The sequence below is a fragment of the Centruroides vittatus genome, unplaced genomic scaffold, assembly GCF_030686945.1.
Source record: "Centruroides vittatus isolate TY-2023 unplaced genomic scaffold, ASM3068694v2 contig_345, whole genome shotgun sequence".
In the NCBI taxonomy this organism is placed as follows: domain Eukaryota; kingdom Metazoa; phylum Arthropoda; class Arachnida; order Scorpiones; family Buthidae; genus Centruroides; species Centruroides vittatus.
The window spans coordinates 2,326,849-2,347,652 of NW_027122170.1; the positions used below are offsets into that span (position 1 = coordinate 2,326,849).

Sequence of the window (20,804 nt, forward strand, 5' to 3'; positions counted from 1 at the left end):
TACATTCTATACATACAGGATGTCCAAATTAAACTTGATATTTTCCAGCTGACTACAGCAAAAATTATTCATCAGAAAGTCATGAAACTTTAGGAATGCCTTAATGAGATAATGGGAATATTTTCTAGAGCCCAAAAAAATTAGCTTAAAGAACCACCACTAGAGGGCTTATTCGGTGGCATGCAGTCCATGGAAGCTGTGGAAGTGCCACTTCCCTTGTATTTTCTAAAATCTAAATACATGTTAATGTATCTATTTTCGAATTAAAATCAATAAACTGCTTATTTTTGTCATTTCCAGTATTTGTTTATAATTTTTATGGAAACAGCTTCCCTATCATCAAATGTCATCACATGCCACTGGGCTTATTATAGCTTTATACAGAACATAACAATGAACTACACAAGTTATCTGTCTAAAGTGAACAAAATATGTTCAAAACATGATGGCTATCATTGTCTGCTACCATCTGAAAGCATAAAAAAGCATGTTCAACGGTTGCATGAAGTATATGTTTTGGAGTGATATGCATGTGTATGCATTCAATGCTGCCTTCAAGATATGACAGCGATATTATGGGATGGTGCTATACCAAGTCTTTGAGATAGCCCCAGAGCCAAAAATCACATTGATTCAAGTCTAGGAATCTTGCAGGCCAATATGCCACTATTTCAGCTTCAAAAACACTCTGTAGTGATGGTTTTTGGAACTAACTATTTTTACTCTAGAAAAAATTCCCATCATCTTATTAAGGTATTTTCAAACTTTCATGACTTTCTGAATAGTTTTTGCTGCAGCCAGCTGGGAAATGTCAAGTTTAATTCGGAACACCCTGTATATTTCATATTAAAAATAAATTTTCTAGTTATAAATTTGGAACAGTTTTTTAAATTCAAGAAATTCAAAATTTCTGAAAATATCTTATTCAATTAATTTATTTATAAATCTATATACCATTCTTAACACATTGACTACCAACTATGATATAACTCATAGTTTGCATTATTGCCTAGGACGCCAACTACGAGTTATATCGTAGTTTGTTTCCTTGCCATATTTGTGCAGCTACGATACAATTCTTATTATATCAGTGTAAATACGGATAGATAGCCTCAGGGACAAGAACAAAAAAATCAAGTTGGCTTACGTGAACAGAACATTTATTAATAAATGAACAGAAAATATAACCATAAAAAGTTTATTCAAAATCAAAAGCAAAAGAATATTTTTATTGTTTGTGATAATTCTTAAAACAATCTTCCATACAAAAGGCTGGCATCTCTGGACAGATTGTACAGAAATAATGCATTTCTCGGCATTTTTTAGCTTTGGTACAAATTCGACATGGCTTTGTCGGATGCTGTTTTTTTTTTCTCGGTAGGTGAGATACTCTGTAAATAATGAAACTCTTGCAATCTAATTTTTTTTGAGATTGGTTGAATCTCTTCTCCAATCAATGCCTCGACAAATGCTTCTCTAAACTTTGTAAGTTTTTTCTTAGAAGAAGTTGCTTTTTGAAACAGTTTGTGCACATTGCATATATATAATATTTATAACTTGATTATAAAAATAATTATAAAACAACACACTCAAGAAAGACATAAATGTGATGCGCTCTACTCTATATCCTGTTTGTTACCAACAAATTTAGACGCATATCTCTGACTCGGCTGTAGCGAAGCAACAAATCGAATCGTGTCTGTGCATGAATAAACTCGTAGTTTGGCTTTAGCAAAAAGCTTTTTGTTACATAAGCCAACTACAAGATAATTCATAAGATCTTTTTTAAAAAGAAACACATTCTATATGTTTTTTGATTATTACTATGCACTCTAATTAGAGAGTTTAATAATATAATATAATTAAATTAAGTTGGCATTTTACATTGGAATCCTGAAAAGCAATGTGGCAGTCAATGTGTTAATATTTTTGCAAAGATACAATGCACACAGTCTTAAATGATTGAGACATCTGAGGTCAGTACAGAGAGCAGTTGTGAGGGTTATATGTGGGTGTGAATGGCATCAAGATAGACTATGATTACAAGAAGCCATTTATTTGAAATGAAAGGAGCTTATGAGACTTGTGCCATCTTGTTTCAAAGTTGGTGGTGGTCTCTGGGTCTTCCTCTCCTTTCCAAGATAGTCCCAAATGAAGGAATGTCCCTGGTTCACAAGTGAGAGTTCCTTCAATGGCTCCAGGACAATGCAACCTACTTCTAGTAATGAAGATGTCAATCCAAGAACAGGAGACTGAGACAAAGACAGGCATGAAATGCACATACGATAAATGGTCCGACACTTGGAACTTTCAGGAGAAGCTGTTGCATCCTTGAAATTTGGGGTTTTCTTTATTTTCTGTCCTCAATTGCCCATTTCAATTGGTGGCTTTTCCTTGTTCTTGCTTTCTAAATGGTTGCTAAGTGTAACAAGATCCCAACTAAAATTATGGGAGAGATCAAAATCAATGGAGACAACAAGAATCAATTCTATCCAAACTGGAAATATTGATCTTAGGATTCAAATTGTTCTATTATTTATATGTTTGCATTGTGTTTTTCATACAAGAAATTTCTATCTCCTGTTTTTTTCTTCGAAAAAATATTTTAACATGAATTTTAGTGAGGGGATCAGACCTGTCTTCCAGAGCCTCACATTGATTTGTGTCTGGGAACACAAAATCTTCCCATTTTGTTTGCCATGTAAACGAGAATAAATGTCACTTTAGGACACACTCAAATCAACCACTTAAGTGAGGTACCCACCAAAATGGAATTCAATTTATTTTAAAACTTATGCAGTTTTACAGGAGAATTTTAGAGGTAATCACAAAGTGAGTTTTTACCATAACCAAATGATAGTAGAATTCAATTATAACTAAACAATAATAGAATTTCAAAATTTAATTTTTTATTTATTTTTTGACAAGATTATATCAGAAATTACCAAACGTCGTTTAGTATAACCTAATGTCAAAATGGAATTTTCCCTCCAATCAAATGCTTTTTAGACTTATGGGCATTTGGACCTTTTTGGCTTTCAGCCAATGGAGGACTGATATTTGAGATTTGCATTGCATCTGGAGAGGACTTTTTATCACACAGCCACAAAACATTTGATTTAACTTTTAAATTACTTTTGTTATAAAAGAGAGTTTGATAAAACATAAATATTTATAACATTTTCAGTCAAGAAATGTTTATTTTGACAAAGATGCTTTATGCAAATGAATGAAATTATAACCAAAATAGTAAAAAAATTAATTAAAACTATAATAAAGATAAAAAATTCTTACTGTTTCTGTTTTACGTAAAAAAATTTTTAGGCAGAAGAATGTTATGAAAACTCCCTAACAGTTGTGTTATTTCAAGAAGTAGAAAGATACAACAAATTATTATCTGTTATAAAGGTAAAATTTTTAATGCATTATTGTATTTATACAGGTATTCCTCACTTTACGACCGAGTTCCGTTCCGACGACTACGTCGTTAAGCGAATTAGTCGATAAGCGAGGAGCTTGCGCCGGGAATATTGGATCGTTGTAAAATTATGCAAATTATGCAACAAACTTCAAATTTATTCATAAAAAGACATGCTTATGTACAGTACATATTATCATTTTTCAAAATGAAACCCACTGAAAAAGCGGATAACAAGCCTATTATAGTACTGTACGCTTGGTGCGCATGTCACCATTTGCCACTGACCAACACTCAAGCTGAGAAAGGGGATTCCCCAAATTGCAGGTTAAAACTCAATTGGTCGTAAGTGCGGATGGTCGTTAAGCAGATAGGTCGTAAAGTGAGGAGTACCTGTATTTAAGATTTGTCTTGAATCTTTGATTTTTACATACCTGAAATTTTGATAACTAAATCTTTTTAATTATTAAATTATAATTTTAGCTTTTAACTACATTTATACATACATTTGTGTTAGATAATTTGTATAGTATTTCATTTTACATTTTGTACATTTATGGTATATAAATGCACGTGTGTACAAAAATGTACGTAATTACAAATTACGGTAAAATATAAAATTGTGTTTCAAAGAAAAAAATGTTAACACTAATATGGAAGTAATTTGTTTAGAGAAACAGAATTGATAACACGATGTATTGTATTAACAAAGTGTCTTTACTTATTTGGCATCATCATCGATGCATTCTCAGAATCTTTTCTGGGTGTCTCGAAGGGCTTTGAGATAAATTTTTAAAAAGTATTGAATTGCGGTACTAATCTAGACAGTTTCTTTACCCCATAATGCTCGGAGTGCGATAGCAGTTTTGGTCAACGAAATGGAATGCATTTATTTGAATGCAAGCACTGCACTGGCAACATTTTAATCGCTATGGCTAAAAAATTACAGCTTGCTCTATGTTTTGGGCAACAAAACTTGCTGTTTGAAATAGAACAAAGAAAATCAGATTGAATGTAGCACATTAGTGGCCATTTAGTTGCAGTCATTAGTAATGCACTAATTTTGTATTTAGAGTAAAAATTTAAAAATTACCGGTATTTTTTCAAAAATTTATCATTTTACCGGTAATAAAAAGATTGGTAAATTTACAACCTTTAATTGTGACTGCCAATGATAATTATAGTAAAGAATACAAGTTTATTAATATATTTTGCTTTGCATAAGCATTGGTTGTACTAATTAAAGTACAGTAACTATTGCTTCTAGTTTTGTGAATCACATCAATTATTACTCAGGTATACTGTCTAAGGGTGTGTTTATAGATCGGAATGCAGATTATTAAAATATTATTTATTTAATTCAATGACTAGCTATTATCAGAACAGGAAATAGCTTACTCTGATAGATTAATATTAAAAAGTAGACTGAACTATTAACACCGCCATAAATAATTTGGATGATTTTAATCTGTTTCCAAAATTTTTGAAAGAAAGAAAATTTATCTTCTCAAAGAAGAGTTCCTTATACCATAAATATTATTTATTACAAACTAGAACAATTTTGTTTATAATAATATCAAATGCAGGCATACATTGCTAATTTGGTGATTCGGACACCATTGTAAAAAGAACGTTTTCTCAAAGCAAACCATGGTCCTTTTTCACTCACCAGTGCACATAAAAACTTAAAAAACATATTTATACTATCATCGATTAAGGGTGCAATGGTGCTAAACCTAAAAAAAAAGATGTATTCTAAATTGAAGGGTTTTAAAGCAGAGTATATCTCTAAGATGATAATTTTTAATAATAATCAGTTATACTCAGATGCAACTAGTCAGTGACATTAAATTGACATAAACATCATGTTAAATTATTACATAATAAAGATGTATATATACAACTTGAATCTGTTCAAATTCAAGTTTCTATAAATACAACTCTTACGTCTAGTTAACATTACTCTAACATTAGGTTTCTAGACTGAAAATTAATGGTACATTTGGTTTTATTGTTTTATAAGGGGAGGTTATGGACTTCATCCATGGGGATTTTAATAACATTTCTGTAAATAAGTCTTTGTACAAACCTTTAATAATGAGCAAAAGGAGAAAGCACACTTCTCGAACATTTTCACGAAAAGTTAAAAATACTGAAGAACTTATGAGTAAGTTTTGCAGAACATTTTATCAAACAATGTAGTTTGGCAGCAGTGTGCTTTACTCATTTATAAGATTGCTGGTTCATGTCTCATGAACTTTTTTAAATCAATGCAAATTTTACATAAAATAATTGTAAATTACAAAGGAAAATACACATTTTGTCTATTTTCTATTAAAACTTAAAACTGTGCATTTTCTTGTTGAAAATTTGTTTTAGAATTGCCCTCTGTTAAAATAAGTTTTTTACATTTGGGAATGTAAAAATATTGTAAATAATTTCACATTTTAAGCAATATAACTAAATTTTTTGAATTTATTTAATTAAATTACTAATATCATGTCAAACACATTAAAAATTAAGTTTAATAATAGCAAACTCAAAGTATAAAATGATTATTCAAATTTAAAAACTAACTTTAAATTTATTTTTAACACAGCAGTTTTGAAAAAAGATTTTTAAGGAAGAAAAAAATATACATTTTTCATAAAAAAAATAAATAGAAAAACATAGAAACCCTCATAATTTGCAATTATTGGGCTGTAATTTGAAAAAATTGTAGACCTGTAAATTCCCACGGTCGTCTGTCTGTTGTCTGTTCTTGCTTAACCTTGAGAATGGAGTTGGATAGATGAGAGTTGAGACCAGATATATAAAGCTCACGGGAAGGAGGCCCTGATTAACTATGTATGAACTTCCAATGCAAACTGGAAGTCATGTTATTTCAATTCAAAAATTTTCTCCCGAAAAGTGTTAGATAACTGGCACGACTCTATTGCTAACAGGAAAGTATGGTGTACAGGGGCAAGCCACTCTAATTTGAGGTGAGGAACATATATTTTAAATTAAATAAGTTAAAAATATGATTAAAAATTTCAGCCCTGCATTGTGACAATATCACTATAAATAAATGCTCGTTTTATGTGAAAATTGCATTGATTTAAAGTTCACTTGTGGAGACACGAACTGGCAATCTCGTAAACATGTGAAGCACACTGCAACCAAACAACACTGTCTTCAAAATGTTTTGCAAAACTTACTCATAAATTACTTGAAATTTTTTAACTTTAATTTTCACAAACATTTGAGATGCACGATTTCTCCCTTTTCTGATTATTAAAGGTTTGTGCCGAGACTAATCCACGCAAACCCTATCGTCGAAATTCCAAGGATCACGTACCTACCCAAAACTAATCAAATTTGTTATTTGCAGAGCTCTTTGAAATTATTTCAAAAAGCCATCAGAGGTTTTGTGGTTATGAGTGAAAATCTTGAAGATATTTACGAAGCATTCTTAAATAATCAGGTATTTGAAGTTTAAAAATCTTCAATTTTTATATTAGAAGTTGCATTGACTGTAATTGTTGTTATGAGTTTATTCTATTTGGACAAGAACTTCATCTTTACTTTGTGTGTTTAAAAGATAAAGATTCAAACGGATTGTGTCTCACATGACAAATCAATAAAAAAAATCTTATAAATGAAATCTGTGATAAATGCCACGCAGTATAAAATTAATAAAACAGAAACCCTTGTAATTACAAAACTATTTTGTAATTATGATAGTTTCTATAAATATAAAGTAGGCTTAGATAAGATTGCTTTTCATTTGTAATATTTCATTAGGTTCCGCATCTTTGGTCAAAGTCATCTTATTTATCGATGAAATCGCTTGGAAGTTGGATCAATGATTTAGTATTGAGAATAGAATTTTACAAGGTAAATAATTTTAATTATTTCATTGCAATGATAAGCATTGTTAGCCGAGTATATGAAATAACAAGACCCTGAGAGTCGCTCGGCTTTGATAGAATTAAAAAAAGAGGTTTATTAATTTCAACGAACATAAATAATTTACAAAGAAACGATTACACACACTTACTAATTACTAATACAAATACATTTGGGACTGCGCGTAACAATGTCATCAATTAGTCCCCGCGTGCCGACAAGACAAAGAACTTATTCTAACTTATATCTAGCTTAACTAAGTACAGGGCCCTAGAGAAAGATAAGGTGGAAGAGAATTAAACAGAGATGATAAGACTGAAAATTGGTTCGAAGGGGTGACTGGCGGTAATAAATAAGAAAAAAAAAACCTCGGATCCGTTCCTTAATAACTTTCTTTGTTTCTGTTCGTCCCGTTTTTCTCTCTCTCCGAAAAATCTTCCTTCCTCTCGCTCCTGTCCTCCTATCTCCTCTGACGTAACCCCTCGACCCCTCGGTGTCACACCCTTTTTGTTTTTATTACCGTCCAGGCCACATGTGTCGACTAACTACCGCGTGGTTAAGTAAATAGAAAACGGAAGTAAAATTGTTACTACAGGAAGATAGTATAAGGAAAGTAAAGAAAAGAAAATAAATAAGGTTTAATAAAGCCACATACGTCCCCACCAAAAGACATATTAACAATTAACAGAAACATTAATATGGAGATACACAACCATTAATGGATGATGAACTACAGTTCATCTTCCAAAGTGAAGCCGGCGATAGTCCACTTTCTGCCCCCGTAAGTTATACGGGTGGGAGATATTACCCCTCTGTTCCAGCATGGTCTCATTACCCGAATCCTTGCGGTCTCCTTGATGCTGCTGGTTATGTTGATTATACCTATTGTAGCTCGCCCGTTGCGCAGTGGGTAGGTGAGGGATGTCTTCTTCCTCTTCAATCTCCTCGATCTCTCCGGATTGTGATCCTTCGTGTCCAATTGGGATGTTACGCTTCCGTCTAGGCTCACGGAAGTTTGAGAAGCACGGTTTTAGTCTGTCTATGTGTACAACAAGTTTTTCCTTTTTATTACAATTTTCGATTTCCGCGTTAACAGGCCCCAGGAGGCGAGAGACACGGAAAGGACCTAAATATTTTGGAGAAAACTTGCCTTGCTTCTTCCCTTTCCTTAACATCCAAACTTTCTGCCCTACCTCAAAGCTCCTCACCTTCCTCCCTGTGTTGATGCGGTTACGGTTAAGTTTGTTACGGTTGCGACTTAATTCGTATGCCGATTCACGGATGCATCGTAGCTTATCCATAAGGAAATCACGATACTCCCGAATACCCGGGTAGTCATTTGTCTGTTCAACAGGGAACGCATGAGGGAATTTAGGATCAAATCCGTAAAGAAGAAATGAAGGTGACTCACTAGTAGAGGAGTGTGTAGCATTATTATAAGCGAACACAGCAGTCTGTAAGAAGGTATCCCAATTGTTGTTGCTGCCGCCTGATATTCTGGCCAAAAGGTTACTGATGGATTTGTTCACACGTTCACAAACTGAGTTCGAACAAGGGCGATATGATGTCGTAACATTGTGCTTGACGGTAAGGATGTTGCACATTTCATTAAAGATGGAGGACGTAAAATTCGTGCCCCGGTCAGAGATGATGATCTCGGGACTGCCATATCTGCAGACTATCCTTTCGAAAAACACATTGGCTACAGAGGCCGCAGATTGGTCCCTTAAAGGGACGGCTTCTGTGTATCGAGTAAACATGTCAATTATGGTGAGAATATAACGATTACCCTTATGTGTTTGATTTAAAGGGCCAATTATGTCGATTGACACCTTTTGAAACGGATAATTAGCGACTTCCGTTTCTTGAAAGGGGGCTCTTCCTTGATGTAAGTTATGTTGTTGGCAAACTTTGCAGAACTTCACGAATCTATCGACGAGTTTTTTCATCTTCTTGAAGTAGTAGTAACGGTTGATCAGGTCACACGTTTTTTCTTTGCCGTAGTGTCCGGCTAATGGTGATTCATGGAATGCTTTAATTACGTCATTAATTGCTGTTTCCCCTACACAAACACGCCTCCATTGACGTATTCCAAACCGTCCCGGTCGTACGTGGACTAATACATCACCATCTACTTGATACTCAGGAAGTATGCCACTACTCGGGTAATCATTGTAAGAGGGTGGGAATTTAATTAAATGATTTCTCATTGGACCAAAAATTCTGTCCCCAATCTGGGACTTCTTTACCTTTTTCCACAACTCTTCACTGATGCAATTAATGACATCGCTGTTTGAGGGGGCTTCTTCTCTACTACCATGTGGTCGAGACAATAAATCAGCCACTGGGTTACTCTTCCCTTGAACATGCGTAATGACCAAATCAAAATTAGATAATTCTACGGCCCATCTCATGAGGCGGTTATTGTGATTTTTCATATTTTTCACAAAGGTTAAAGGTTTGTGGTCGGAAAGCACAGTGACCTTCTGACCAAGAATAAGATGTTTAAAGTGGCGGAGGGCTAAGATTATTGAGTAGCATTCCTTCTCGATAGTGGAATATTTTAGTTCGGGCCCACGGAACTTCCTACTAAAGTAACCAATGGGAATGAGTTTCCCTTCGCTTTCCTGTTCTAAGACCGCACCAGCCCAGGTATCTGAAGCGTCCGAGTGCATGAAAAAAGGTATTTTAAAGTCGGGATGAGATAGCACAGGGGGTTTAGATAATAGTTCTTTAAATTTTTCGAAGCTTGATTGGCACTGGTCGTCCCATAAGAACTTTACATATTTTTTAGTCAGATATGTAAGAGGAAGAGCAATCTCGGCAAAGTTTGGGATAAAGTTGCGGAAGAATCCCACCATTCCGAGGAAACTCCTGACGTCTTTCACATTACGCGGGGGTTGGACTTCTTTAATCGCATCCACGTTGCAGGGATCAGGTCGTATCCCCTTACTATCGATGATGTGTCCCAGATACCGCACTTCTTTCACCATGAATTTCGATTTTTTTGGGTGCAATTTCAAGTTGGCTTTGTCTAATATAGAGATTACCTCCCTTAGGAGTTTCACGTGATCTTCAAAGGATTGGGAGAACAACACAATATCGTCTTGAAAGACGAAACAATTGATATCTATGAATCTCCCCAACAGCCTAGACATGGCGTATTGAAAATACCTCCCGCTATTCTTTCCACCTTGCGGGAGGCGGCACATCTGGAATTTTCCCCAAGGAGTAGAGAAAGCAAAGAAATGACGTGTTGATTCATGTATGGGTATCTGGAAATATCCAGACTTTAGGTCGATTACCGAGAAGAATTTGCTTCCCTGAAACTTCGTTAAGATCTCATCCACACGGGCTAGAGGGAACTCCTGGGACTGGGTTACTTCGTTAATTCTTCGTAGATCGAGAGTAACCCTTAACTCGCCGGACTCCTTCGGGACAATGTGAAGGGGGGAATTCCATTCAGAAGTACTCTCCTCGCAAATCCCCGCCTTCAGATATGAAACTATCATTTTCTTTAGTTCACTCAAATAACATTGCGGTATTCTATATTGTTTTGTATTAATTATTTGGTTACTCTTAATGATAGGTGTATGAAGAAATTCCTTAGTACCGGTCAAATCTTCTATTTTCCGTGCGAAACATCCGGGGTGTTCATTAAAGATACGCTCCACTTCCTTTTTTTCGTAGTCTTTCAAATGGGATAAATTAACCTCCATCGTATTATCGGATTCCTCCCTTCTGAATCCACAACACTGATAAAAGTCATCAATTTCGGTTCTATTCCAAGATGTTACATTCTCACCTGTTTCAATTAATACTTCCGGGAACCTGTTTAACACATCCATACCCAATACTCCTTCGTATTCGACTTCGGATGGCAAGTGCATGCAAGTCATTTGAACATTTTGAGTTCTCCCTCCTCTTTCGATCTTGATATTAGACTCCCATTCGCATTCGATAACCTCCCCACCGATTCCTCGTAGTCGTTTCCAACTCCTGTGAAGTGCACCGTTCGGTCCCCTACTCCATATCTCGCTCTGAGCGATCTTCAGGCTTAGCACGGACCTTTCCGCACCCGTATCGACCAGAAACTTGATACTGGTACCATAAGCATCACCAAGAATGAGGGGAAGGCCCTTTTTAGAGAAGAACACATTAGGGGCCAGGGTTAGCTCGATGCATGGGACGTGATACTGGCTATCATCACGCCCCGTAATTAGTTTAAATCATTTATATTCCGTTGAGGGCACTGGCGGGCCAGGTGGCGAGGATTCCCACAAATGTAACACCTTTTTAGGACAGATCGGTTCGGGCTATCCTTATTTTTATCTAGATTTCCACCCAGTCTTTCGACCAAACCATTAACAGTACTACATAACGACCCCACCATTTTTTCCAACCTTTCAAGTCTATCGTCTTCCTTTGTTTTCACAATATTCATCACACCATTCGGATCCTCATTAGCGGTTGGGTTCTTTATTTCAATGGTGTGTACAAATTTATTTTCTCTACTAACGTTACACTCGAGTTCGACCCGTTCTTCCCTCTCCGCTTCCTTAATTGCCTGATCTAAGGTCTGGGGTTCTCTCCTTAATACGTATCCCTTTAGCTGGGGCCTTAGGCCCTTTATAAATCTCTCTCTAATAATGTCATCCCTCAAGGCACCAATTTTTTCGTTATTGGAAGCGGCCTTCGACAACAGTGTATTCATGCGGATGACATAGTCACATACCGTCTCATCATGGTTCTGCTTAATACTTAAGAGTTGGTCGAGTGCATTCTTTTCCTTAAGTTCTCGCTTTTCGTAACATTGAATTAATTTTTGCCTAATTCCCTCAAAAGTACAAGGATCTTGGTCAGCCAAGCTGAAGAACGTCGATAATGGCCCCCCTTTTAACCGAGCTTGTAAGACAGCCAATTTCACTTCACTGTTCCACCCAGCCAGGCGAGATATATTATCTATGGTCTTGAAGAATTGGCGGACATTAACCAAATCACTGCCACTATTAGAAAAAATGGGAACCATTCCTAGAAACCCTGTGACTACAGGAGGGATCCCCTCACCCTCGCCTCCTGAGGATGTAGCAAGATTGTTCTGGTTACAATCATCCATAATTAATGATATAAAAATAATACAATTGATTACAAATTGTAGGGCCTTAAATCTACAGGCACGATAATACAATGCTACGTTCTATACAATAAAAACCGTATCCCGTTACTAACAGAATCCTGTCGCGGACGCCATTGTTAGCCGAGTATATGAAATAACAAGACCCTGAGAGTCGCTCGGCTTTGATAGAATTAAAAAAAGAGGTTTATTAATTTCAACGAACATAAATAATTTACAAAGAAACGATTACACACACTTACTAATTACTAATACAAATACATTTGGGACTGCGCGTAACAATGTCATCAATTAGTCCCCGCGTGCCGACAAGACAAAGAACTTATTCTAACTTATATCTAGCTTAACTAAGTACAGGGCCCTAGAGAAAGATAAGGTGGAAGAGAATTAAACAGAGATGATAAGACTGAAAATTGGTTCGAAGGGGTGACTGGCGGTAATAAATAAGAAAAAAAAAACCTCGGATCCGTTCCTTAATAACTTTCTTTGTTTCTGTTCGTCCCGTTTTTCTCTCTCTCCGAAAAATCTTCCTTCCTCTCTCTCCTGTCCTCCTATCTCCTCTGACGTAACCCCTCGACCCCTCGGTGTCACACCCTTTTTGTTTTTATTACCGTCCAGGCCACATGTGTCGACTAACTACCGCGTGGTTAAGTAAATAGAAAACGGAAGTAAAATTGTTACTACAGGAAGATAGTATAAGGAAAGTAAAGAAAAGAAAAAAAATAAGGTTTAATAAAGCCACAGCATTTATTACAAAGTAAGTTAGAATTATAGTATGACATAAAAATGGTAAAAAAGTCTGCAATCCATGTCATCTAATGTTATTGATTTAAAATAGAAAATTACAATAGTTAGTAAAGATTTATATTTCCTATTTCTGCAATTACTTTATTTTAATCTACAGGGTGGGAAAAAAGTCATTTAACACCTCTGCTATATAATATAGAATGTACTCAAAGGTAATTTGCTTGTGTCATGAACACATTAGACCAAGGGGGAAACAGATTGATGTGTGTTACACTCACGGCCGCCATCAAAATAGCAGCGGCCATATTGAATGCAACTCCAAAACTATAAATGGGAAGGGAGTCATGTGACACATCATTTAGGGTCAGAATTTAACAAGTAATTACTTGCTGAAAGATTTTATTGATCTACATCAAATGGTTAGAGTTTTGCACGTTACATAATGTGCTCAATGTACATTTTTTGGATACATTCTATATTCTGTTGCAGGAATGCTAAGTGACTTCCTTTCTTGTATTTAATAAGTTAAAAGATCTAATTAGATATTTCAAACTTATACTAATAATTTAGAATTATTATTTAACTTTTACAAAATTTGATACAAAAATAATGTTTTTAATGCTTTGTTATAGCACTGGATTTTTTATGAGAAGCTAGATTCATACTGGTTACCAGCTTTCTTTCATCCACAAGGTAAAATCGTACGTAACTTGGGAATGTTTCATTTATATTTTTTTAATTACATTGTTATTTTTTTTTTTATAGGGTTTTTAACAGGAATTTTGCAAAATCATGCCAGGAAATATAAGTTGCCGATAGATCAACTAAATTTTCATTTTCAAGTAAAAGCATTTTACTTATCTCAAGTGGAATTTTCGAAATACTTAAAAGAAGCTGCCGGAAATGATGAATTGCCTACATTAAATGTAATTTAATACTTGCAGTATTAATAGATATAGTCCTTGTAAAATATTTTTAAAATAAATAATTACTTTTGTTGTCACATTATACGTGTCACAATGCTGTTAACAAGAAATCTATATCACTTATCCCATTAACAAGAAATTTATAAATTTGTGTAGGTTTGAAGTTAAAAAAGTAATTAATGTGGCCACTGGCAGCACATAGCTTTCTTATACAGTGTTGCTTCATACTTTGAATTTAATTCCTTCCAGGAAGCCATTTGAAGTCCAAATCAATTTTCCTCTTTAGAAATGATGGAAAGCAAATTAATCCATTTCCAGACCCTAAAAGATACCCATTTTGATAAAATTAAACATCAAATACATATGATTTAAGGTAAAAAATAACACAATTAAATTTCCTAAATACTTAATTATAAAACACAAAAAAACAACAGATAAAATGCATCAATACTGTATAATAAAATTAAAATTGTATTAACTGTACCATAGTGAGGAGTGGTTTTTTAAGGTCACTATGCAGCCGCTTGGCTTTCTTGCAAATTGAGAGAACAGCAGATGGCATTTATGCAGCCATCACATGTTTTCACTGTTTGCACAATTTGAACACAAAAGCATCATCCAAACTCCGGATCTAATTTCTCTGAAATTTTGATTTCAAATGCTAGATCATTTAAACTTAGTTGTTCAAAATATGCGGTACCACTTTACTTTCTGTGAATTAATGTTCAGATAGACAAGGTCTAAGATTTTTTAAAATGTGTGATTTGAAACATATCCGGTTGCAATGTATTTTATGATGGACAAGCACATTCCGTTAGGGAATCGTTACCTGATGAAGAACCGTTAGGTTCGAAAACATTTGTAACTACTTTGTTGTGGATGATACGCGCACTGGTAAAAGCCATTCAAATACGTGAAACTTTACTTTGTAACCCTTTATAACTCCTACAGATTTTACAGAAGCTCACATAACATGCAAATTGCAGTGACATTAGTGTCAAATTTTCCTCATTGGGAAATTTTGGAACTAAAAACTTTTTATTTGCAGCCAATATTAACTGTTTGATAAATATATTTAAAAATTTATAAATTAATATATATATAATGATTGATAATTTGCAACAGTTTTATTTTATGTTTACAGCTCCCAAAAACTAGGAATGGAGTTCACATACATGGACTGTTTCTAGACGCAGCTGATTTTGACATTTTGACAACGAAACTGTGTGATGCCCAACCAGGAGTGATAAATCCTCCACTTCCGGTGTTGCATGTGGAACCAGATATCAATTATGAACCGTCACACAGGCATTATCTTGCTCCATTATATAAAACTGCGGAGAGAGCAGGAACATTATCTACTACTGGTATGTTATGTTATCTTATGAACATTTGAAAAAAAGACAAGAACAATAATTTTATGATAACTTTGTTTCTTTTTTTAGTACTATTATTGCATAATTTAGTGAATTTTCTGTAGTTATACAATAATTTCTGTATGTAGTCTTCCTGCAAAATGATTTGGAATTGAAATAAAGAGAACCTCTAAGATTGATTATAAAATGTAGAGATGAAATCAAGGCAAAGCTTCAGAAATGATTATCAGGGATTATTTTGCATTGATTTAAATGAACTACTGTAACAATGGGTGAAAGTTAAAAAATGCTAATGTTTTCAGCCCAGTTAATGGACCATCTTTGTCTGCAGACAGTTTACAGTGGAATGAGGCATCGGTAAGGAAGAAAGACGGCATATGCTCTAATAGGGTAAACAACTGAAGGAGGTGAACTACAACAGTGGTGACAGTCAATGCGAATGATACATTGCCAGGAAAGGAGGAAGGAGTCCTTGTCCCTGCTGTTTATAAACATATTGTTAATGGAATTATTATAAATTTCACATTTCTCTACAATGCTAGTGTGGAGTAGTCTTCACTTCCCCCCACGAGAGACAGTTCTGATGATTTTGATCAACTTATCAATACTAAATTTCACTACACACTAGTAATTAGTAACTTCTCTCATGTTTACCTCTACATCAGCAAGTTCTTGGTTTAGTTCTCATCTTTCAGCATTTTTTTTTTTTATTTTGTTTATTCATTTTTAACTCTTTCTACCTTGAAGATCTATTTACCAAACTATTATGGGTTTGACAAGATCCATAAATGAGAGTGGCCAGGTGGTGAGGGATGGATGTTTCCTCTCACAAAAGCATTAAAAAATGACATCACTCTGTATTGCCGTTAATTCTCATTGTCTGACCAAAGCAACATGTATTAAGCCACCTTAATTGCTTAATTAATAGCACCTGCAGGTTGTCATCTTTTGACAAAAAGAACATTAAGAGGATTCAAAATAGATACCAGTTCTCCAGTTATGTTATTGTGGATGTATGAGCTTTGTGAAAACAAGCTTCTGCATGTTTGAGTGGATTGGCATTGTAATCACAGGGCACATTCCTTTAGCTGTGGGGAAGAATGTGGTATGGGGAAAATGTTGTCAAATCAAATCCAAAATTTTGCAGTTCTTTTCTTAAATCATCCAAAGTGCAACAACTATAAAAGTAAAGACATGAAGTAGTAACAATGCTATCCTCAAACCACTCCCTCTCTTTATCTTCAGCTTTATGCCCCCCTCCCAGGTTTTCTTTTTTTTTTTTGTTCTTTTTGCCCCGTAGGCACTAAGAGGGTCTTTTAACAAGCCTATTCGTGGGCTTGGCCTGGCCCACAAAGGGCGGCTGGAAAATGAGAGAGGGGGCCCAACACATCCAGAACAGACCTACCCCAGAAAATTCCTAGGATTTTTGATCTGTCTAGATTTGTTCCTGGCTCATCTAGAGTTGTACGCCAACAGTGTAACCACTTGGCCCATCAAGTAAAAGATGAGTTTGATAGTACCTACAAGCAAGCATATTCAAATTACCCTCAAATATTTACAGAGACTGCACTATCAATTTACTTGGTAGTAGGCCTGTATATCTGTGCAGTGAGATGGCAGCCTGCTTGCTCTCCTCCAGGTGTAATATATAGATGGTCCTCTTTTGAAAGCAATAAATTAAAAATGTGAAATAATTTTATTTTTAGAATTAAATATTATGTAATATATATATATTAATTAATTAATTAAATTGTCAATAATTTAAAATGCTTTTAATATTTCAGGTCACTCTTCAAATTTCATAATTGCCATTCCTCTTCCATCCACTCATTCTCAAAGTTTTTGGATCAAGAGAGGCACTGCAATTTTGTGTCAGATAACTGAATGAGACTGTAAGAAAACTTAAACGTTGACTGAAATAATTGTTTTTGAATGTGGCATGTGTTATTTTACTTCATTCTTGTTAATTTCGTTTATGGTTTATTCTGCATTTTAAAGTTTAATCCCAATGTAAATAATTTTCATAAACACCAAAGTAAAATGAAATTTATTCATTTTGTTTAACTGTGATGTCATTTAATAGATAAATATAAATCCATTGATTGTAAGTCAAAATTATTTTCTGTGTAAAATTTTCAAACATTTACACAAAAAAACTTGGGTTAATGTGAGCCTAGGTATACAAAATGGCAGCGCTTCCGGTCGCCATCTTGTTTGCACATGCAAATGTGCAAACAAGATGGCGACTGTCGACAATAACATAAACGCGCCTATATTTAATCTTTTTTAAAACTAAAACATTTTTAAAACGTAAATTTGCTACTTACTTTTTTCCCTGCTTTTGGTTACTTTTCCTACTCTTGGACCAGAAACGAAAAATAAAAAAGTCATCATACCACCTATAAATTCAATCGATGCATGGACGAAATGAATTACGAGATTCTATACATCAGTGGTTCGAACAAAATTTGCCTGTATTGTACATAAATTTTACTCCTCTTAAGAAATGCAGTCTTACGATTCACATCTCTCGACTTTCATCGACGATAGGCAGCGTCTCCATAAACATAGAGGTTGGTACCTGCGATCCATGGCCACCTAGCTTTCCACGTGTCGTTCACGTTGTCTTTCGTGTTGGAAATCACTATTACATATCCTTGGTTATGACAAATTTAACACGTTTAACACACATTTGCACACATTTACACACTATAAACACACATTAAAACCACGTTTAAACACATTTAACTCACATTTGCACACTTTAAAACACGTTGAACACATTTACACACTATAAACGCACATTTAAACCATGTTTAAACACATCTAGCTCACATTTGCACACTTTTAAACACATTTAACACACATTTGCACACTTTAAACGCAAATTTGAACCACATATAAACCCTTTACAAAATTTTTACCTCACTTACACAATGTTAACACACCTTTAATACACTTTTATGACATTTAACATGCATTAAACACATTAATGACACGTTTATCATGTTAATTACCATTGACAAACTTTCCTCCTCGATAACTTTAGACTTCGAGTATATTGTACAAACTTTGAAAAAAACACAGACACTTAAAAAATTAACAACGTACATAATCCGTCTACATCGTAACCAAAATTCGAAATTCACATTATTCCTCATGTTTCCTGAACGGAATTTTTTGATGGATATTTGCATACGAAGGAATCATTACTATCAGCGCCATCTACATTTTTCTAAAAACACTTGCCATCGAGGTTACCGGAAGCGCTGCCATTTTGTATACCTAGGCTCACATTAACCAAAACTTGAATTATGCATAAGTGTGTACAGTATATTTTTTATGTAATATCTGTAGTTTTTCTGGTGTGTTGGTTCCTGAAGGTTTTATGAGTTTTGTGTCCATGAAATGTGGTATATTCTCTGGAACTGTTGTCATAATAGCCAGCATTGTGATGCTTTTCCTTTAGATACATCAAACTGATGCTCCCTGAGCCTGGTAGAAAGGTTTCAGGATGTGTACCCTACATATTAGCTGACTCTGTTTTCTAGACCTAAAATGAAGAGTATTTTGTACACTCTTGGCACTGTGGTAGGATCAATTATGTCCTTGTCATTATGCAATAAGTGATAAACTGCAGTGGCGTGCGGTGACATTTGATGATAGGGAAGCTGTGCCGGCCTTGGATAGAATCATTGGAAGCGTTATACTGTATTTTGGTGTGTAGCATCCACGAGCTAATCCACGTGAGGTTGGTTCTCTGTAAAGCACATGTGTGAATGCCTGTAATCTAGCTGCTTTACACCATTCAAATATTTTCACCATGGAAGCTATCCCATATTCGACAATACAGTGCTTCTATTGAGAATATGCATATACAAATTTATATTCAAATATACAATAGCAATCTTATCATTTTTTTTTTTTTTTCACATGTAGTATAGAAATTTGTAATAAGATACATAATGCGATTATAATAAAATATTAATTTTAATTAATTTAAAGTACATTAAAATATGAAAATAATCGCACAATATGTATTTATATTTTAGAAAATACGAGGAAAGAGGTGCTTTCACAGCTTCCATGGATGGCACACCACTGATAAATTGTATTGTTGCACTTATGGATTAGTTGTTTGTTACCCCATCTAATAGCTCTTCGGAAGGTGTTATCTAGCAACTTGTATGTTATCGGTCATGGATGGAGGGGGTTTATCTTATTTTGGGTATCTTCTGTGGCTGTACGTATTAACTAAGGTGTTGGAGGCCTATTAGTTGTTCTGTGAGTGGCTGCCGTTTTCGATTCCATTTAACTCTTTTATAGTGTCTCTTTTGTCTGCGCAATGTGTGTAAGCCTTTATGATAAGGGCTTTGAAGGCCATAATTTTGTATCTTGGAGAATTGTTCGAGCAGCAAGGGATATTGGTTTAACATATACTTTTGTGTATATCTCCCCATTCATTAGGACAATGATTAGATCTAGGAAGTGTGCTTATTTATTACTGAATTGGTTCAAGGCCATTTTTAATCTTTATGGATTGCTACTGTGTTGATAAAGTTTTCATATTCCATATGATCAATACATCATCTACATAACCTCCATATAATATAGAAGAAAATTTTGTGTAACTCTTGTACTGTTTACAAATAGAATATTTTAACTAATCAAGTAACTGATTTATCCTTAAAGTAAAGCATTATCCAGAACATGGCAGTTGAGCAGAATCGATGCCATAAAACCTCTTTATAAATATTCACCCAAAGCATATGATGCTTTATTTGAAATTTGTAATGACTTCAAAACCAGTCTAGCAATCTAAATATCAGCCAAATGTCTATGTGAAAAAAAACTGATACGTTTACATTTATTTATTGTATTAAAGGTTGGTATCATATTCCAAATCAAGTGAATTTTGTCAGCAAACCACTGCAGTCTTCATTTATGAATCTCCAACTTGCTTTAGATGCATGGAATGATCTAAATCAATTTTTAAATGATTATAGGTCTGAAGAAAATTTCAAAGAAGTTGTAAAAAGCTCAAAATAATTAATTTTGCAACAAAACTTTGCCAACTAAAGTTTTGCACACAGGTGCCGGACACTACTGGTAGGGCTCATAATTCAAATAGTCCCATGTCAGGGTTTATATAATTACATATATTTGATATCTAGATTTCCTTACAAGTAGGAACCAAAAGTATGAAAAAGTACAATAGAAAAGTGGATAGGGTGTTAGTACCTAAATAAGCTAATCTTTTATTCTTTTCTAAGACTATTGAGGAAAAGAAATGAAGTAATGACAAGCCCCAG

General features: G+C 34.5%; 1 protein-coding gene across 1 annotated transcript; it reads left to right on the forward strand.

The window, feature by feature from the left end:
• The first annotated feature begins 3,330 nt into the window (after positions 1-3,330).
• On the forward strand, positions 3,331-17,590 carry LOC136974211 (dynein axonemal heavy chain 6-like). Its single transcript, XM_067269036.1, has 7 exons — positions 3,331-3,408; positions 6,792-6,884; positions 7,205-7,297; positions 13,823-13,883; positions 13,956-14,116; positions 15,261-15,483; positions 17,277-17,590. Exons 2-7 carry the CDS (start codon positions 6,837-6,839, stop codon positions 17,378-17,380), a joined length of 690 nt encoding a protein of 229 aa, XP_067125137.1. The 5' UTR covers positions 3,331-3,408; positions 6,792-6,836; the 3' UTR covers positions 17,381-17,590.
• The last annotated feature ends 3,214 nt before the right edge of the window (positions 17,591-20,804 follow it).